This window comes from Rhea americana, unplaced genomic scaffold, assembly GCF_003343005.1.
Source record: "Rhea americana isolate MKP2758 unplaced genomic scaffold, rheAme1 scaffold_374, whole genome shotgun sequence".
Lineage (NCBI taxonomy): Eukaryota > Metazoa > Chordata > Aves > Rheiformes > Rheidae > Rhea > Rhea americana.
The window spans coordinates 465891-470440 of record NW_028186506.1 but is presented as its reverse complement, the minus strand read 5'-3'; the positions used below and the strand labels follow the sequence as shown (position 1 = coordinate 470440).

Sequence of the window (4550 nt, the reverse complement as noted above, 5' to 3'; positions counted from 1 at the left end):
GCCCTGGGCGCGGGCGCGGCGGGGCGCCGCGGGCAGCCCGGCGGCAGCTCAAGTTGCATCAGGTGGCTGGAAATGCGGGGTTTTTCCTCCTGGCGCACTCCACCCCTTTATGCAAATGGCAGGAATGGCACCACAGGCTGATGCAAGCTGGCCACGGCGCAGCCACCGCCACGGCGCAGCCACCGCCACGACATTGGCCCAGCCGGCAGCCTCCGGCCTCCTCTCCCTGCGCCGCGAGGCCATGGAGAGCAGGGAGGGGACGGCCCGAGTTGCTTCCCATGGAGTTCCCGTCCTCCCTCCCACCCGGCTCTTCTGCAGAGCTGCTGTCGGAGACCTAGCAAGGCAGAGCGACCAGAGGCTGTTATGGAAAGGCGGCACAGACACTGCACCGCGTGCGCGCCGGGGCTGAAGGAATGGTGTGCCTAGTGCGGGGCACCGGGAAAGCGGCACCGGGGGGAAGAGCCGAGGGGCCTCGAAGCACGCTGCGGCCCGGGAGCTGCCGCGGGAGAGCGGGGTAGAGCGAGGCCCAGGCTGGGCTGGCTGGAGGCRCCGGCCCTCGGGGAGGAGGCCGCGGTGCTGCAGGAGGAGAGGATGTCCCTTGGGGAGGGGCAGGGGGGAGCAGCCTCTCTCCTTGGCAGGGTGGGTGGGGACCCTGCCGAGTGCTGAAGAAAATCTTGTCTGTCTTGCAGGACATCGATTTGATTGACATCCTGTGGAGACAGGATATTGATCTCGGCGCTGGGCGAGAGATTTTTGACTACAGCCACCGTCAGAAAGAGAGCGAAGTGGACAAAGAACTGAGTGATGGGAGGGAGCGTGGGGACAGCTGGAGGAGCGGAGGGAATGAGATCTTGGATAGAAACCTACTAGTTGATGGAGAGACCGGGGAGAGTTTCCCTGCGCAGGTAACACCCCTGAGGAGGTCTGGCTGGTGTCTGTGCCTGTCCTTCGTGGCAATGCAGTGTTCTGAGGTCTGCGCGCCTGCCGCGAGAGCAGGGAAGGCGAGGGGCCCTCCAGCCAGCTGTCGGCACGAGTGGCATTGAGCGTGACTTTCACTGGGGATCTGCTGAGCCGTAGGATAAGGGTTGCCTGGGTGGACAAGAGGATTTGACGCCGGAAAGCGCAGTCTGCCTGCCAGGCCAGAGGGCTGCAGCGAGGTAGACAGGGTAACAGCCATGTCACTGTCGGCACCGTGCTAGGATGTCAGCTCTGTTCCACAGTGCGGTTTGGGAATGAGAGTTGCTGGTTCTTACTCTGCCTTTAGGTTGTCTGGCAAAGCAGTTGGGAGTGTGGAGCAGCGTAGGTAGGAGCAGAATCCCTTGCAGCCTGTAGCAGAGTCCTCGCGCTGGCGGTAGGTGAGACTCGCTCGGAGCAGAGGGCGTACGTTTCTGTCCCTGGCRTGCTTAGGGGCAGCTCTGACGTTCTCCAGAGCAGAAGGATGGAGTCTGTGAAGCACTGGGTGGGGCCTCTGGCTCTTTTTTGGATGCGCTGTAATAAAGCCCTGCTGTAGGAGCTTGTTTTTCATTACCACCTCCGTAATCCTGGGGCTATGATTGCTTGTGTTTTGCATCAGGTGCCTGGTGTGGAGGATCAGACAGCCCTGTCCCTGGAGGAGTGCCTTAGGCTCCTGGAGGCCACCTTCCCTTTCGGCGAGAATTCTGAGGTGAGTAGAAGTGGCTGCAGAAGGGGGRCAACTGCAGCTTGCCTGTGGGTGGTGGGCGAGATGGATCTCGAGCCAGGGACAGCTCTCGTTAGTGCACTGGGATTTTGGTGCCTTTTGTACCCCTAACTGAGACCACAGAACTGGCAGTAAATTGGGTTAGTCTGTTTAAGGAGGCTCCAGGCATCATGCCTGYGAAACTAGTGTGGGGGGAGGGGGAGTGGTCACAATTAATTAAAGACTTCTGGCTTTGCTTCTAATTAGTTCAGAGTGAACTGTGGAGGAATAACTGCAACCAGTTTGCTTTGAACAAAGGAGAAGTAATTGCCTGCGTGGAGGTGGAAGGGCATTCCGGGGATTGCTGCCTTCCTGGCTGTGGCTGATCAGCCGGGGACTGACTCTGCCTCACGTGGTTAGTTTCCAGCTGCAGATGTCTCCACCCTAAGCGAAGCTGTGCCTAGCGAGAGCAGGTCTGCGGGCATCCAGAACGGCCTGCTCTCGCCTCTCCTCGCAGAGACTGAATCCCCGTTCGATCTGGAGCAGCAGTGGCAGGACCTCATGTCTATAATGGAAATGCAGGTTAGCACTTGCGGGCCCCCTTGCTCCCTTTTCTCTTCCCAGGCGGTGCCTGGATCGGGACCGCGGATGTGGAGGCTGCTGGGAGGTGGGACGGCGTCTCTGATGAGATGGCTGGCACCAGTCGAGGCAGGGAACTCGAAGGGTGTTCGTGGGAAAACGTTTGCCCTTCCAAGCACAAACTGCTTTTCAGTTGAATGTACAGTAGATCTAATGGCTATTCCAAGCACCTGATTTTTGGAGAAGCACGGTTTGGGGGTTGTAACAGCTGCTCTGTTCTTCCTCCCATCCTGTGCGGTAACACTGTGTTGCCTGTGTCGCGACTGCTGTTGCTGGCAGAGTCTTAAATCTTCCGCAGCTGACAAATGCTGCAGGGGCCACTGGAGCTGGCTCCTTCCATGGGATCTACGGGCATTGTCCTTCCTCTTTTTGGCACGTACTGGTGGTGGCTGAAATGTGCAAAGGGGACTGGAAAAAAAGCAGGACTTGAGTGCAGCTAATTTACTGAACTGTTTCGAATCTCTTCCAGGCTATGGAAGTGAACAACACAACCACTGAAACCCTGTACAACAGTACCGGCGGAGACCTGCTGACTTCTAACTACAGCCTTGCGCCAAACACTCCCATCAATCAGAATGTCAGCCTGCATCAGGCCTCTCTGGGTAGCTGCACACAGGACTTCTCCCTCTTCAGCTCGGAAATCGAAAGCCCCTCCATGGCTGGCAGCTCAGCCCTGCTTCAGTTGGCTCCAGACAACTCCACTGGCCTCAACACAACCTTCGGCTCTACCAACTTGAGTGGCATCTTCTTTCCTCCGCAGTTGAATAGCACAGTCAACGAGACAGCTGGCCCCGAGCTGCCAGACCCACTGGGCGGTCTTCTAGACGAAGCCATGCTTGATGAGATCAGCTTGATGGACTTGGCTATTGAAGAAGGTTTCAACCCAGTGCAGGCCTCTCAGCTGGAGGAAGAGTTTGATTCTGACTCAGGTCTCTCTCTGGATTCTAGCCACAGTCCTGCTTCTCTCAGTAGCTCAGAAGCCTCCTCCTCTTCCTCCTCCTCCTCTTCTTCCTCTTCCTCCTCCTCGTTTTCTGAGGAAGGAGCTGTTGGCTACAGCTCAGACTCTGAAAACGTGGACTTTGAAGAAACGGAAGGGGCAGTTGGATACCAGCCAGAGTACAGCAAATTCTGCCGCATGAGCTATCAGGACCCATCACAGTTACATTACTTGCCTTACCTGGAGCATGTTGGCCACAACCACACCTATAACATGGCACCGGGGACTCTGGATCCCGAGGAGCCCAAACTGCCCAACATCGGGAAGAAAAGCAGCAAGGAGAAGCCGTCCGAGTTTCTGGACAAGCAGATGAGCAGGGATGAGCATCGAGCCAGAGCCATGAAAATCCCTTTCACCAACGACAAGATCATTAACCTGCCTGTGGAGGAGTTCAACGAACTTCTCTCCAAGTACCAGCTCAGCGAGGCGCAGCTGAGCCTGATCCGGGACATCAGGAGACGAGGCAAGAACAAGATGGCTGCCCAGAACTGCCGCAAGAGGAAACTGGACACCATCCTGAACTTGGAACGGGATGTAGAGGACTTGCAGAGGGACAAGTCCAAACTGCTCAGGGAGAAAGTGGAATTTCTCAAGTCTATCCGCCAGATGAAGCAAAAGGTGCAGAACCTCTACCAGGAAGTGTTCGGTCGTCTGCGGGATGAGAACGGCCAACCTTACTCTCCAAATCAGTATGCCCTACAGTATGCCAGCGACGGCAGTGTTATTTTGATACCTCGCACCTTGGCTGACCAGCAGGCCAGGCGGCAGGAGAGGAAACAGAAAGACAGGAGGAAGTGAGGCAAGCGGGAGGAGCGGGAAACTCACTAAGTTAGAACTGGAGAAGGGCTGAGCCTGGAAGTACTTAGAGGAACTTTCATGCCTTCTTATCCAATATATCTTCTCAAACATGACTGCTGCCGGTCAGTGTACAGGAAGAGACTGGTGCACTTGGAGGGTGYGGGACCTGCACATTGCGTTTCTGATGGCTCCCTGCAGGGAAAGACTGGGGAGGAATGGACAGTGCACTGGCGAGCCCAGCGCCTTCTACAACCTGGAATCCTTTGAGCGCAGGAAAATAAGMTGGCATCACTGGTGGTGAGAATTGGCAGAGGTGGAAAAACTACTGTTAGGAACTGGCTTTAAATAAGAAAAGAGATTTAAGCAAATGAACTTAAAACAAGTTATAGGAGAGACGTTTTTCTGAACTTCCAAAGTTCTGTGATTTCAGGTAGTTGTGTTTTTTTTTTTTTTTTTTTT

The 4550-nt window shown here is 55.8% G+C and overlaps 1 protein-coding gene across 4 annotated transcripts in view; it reads left to right on the top strand.

The window, feature by feature from the left end:
* Window positions 1-4544, top strand: part of NFE2L1 (NFE2 like bZIP transcription factor 1) — a 13818-nt gene extending 9274 nt beyond the window's left edge. For 3 of the 4 annotated variants that reach the window (XM_085313032.1, XM_085313031.1, XM_085313033.1), the window contains exons 4-7: window positions 690-905; window positions 1574-1663; window positions 2078-2239; window positions 2766-4544. In XM_085313032.1, the coding sequence (XP_085169158.1) occupies window positions 690-905; window positions 1574-1663; window positions 2078-2239; window positions 2766-4091 (1794 nt within the window). In that variant the 3' untranslated portion in view covers window positions 4092-4544. The remainder of the gene's footprint in view (window positions 1-689; window positions 906-1573; window positions 1664-2077; window positions 2240-2765) is intronic. The other variant, XM_085313034.1, reaches the window with a different exon arrangement.
* The last annotated feature ends 6 nt before the right edge of the window (window positions 4545-4550 follow it).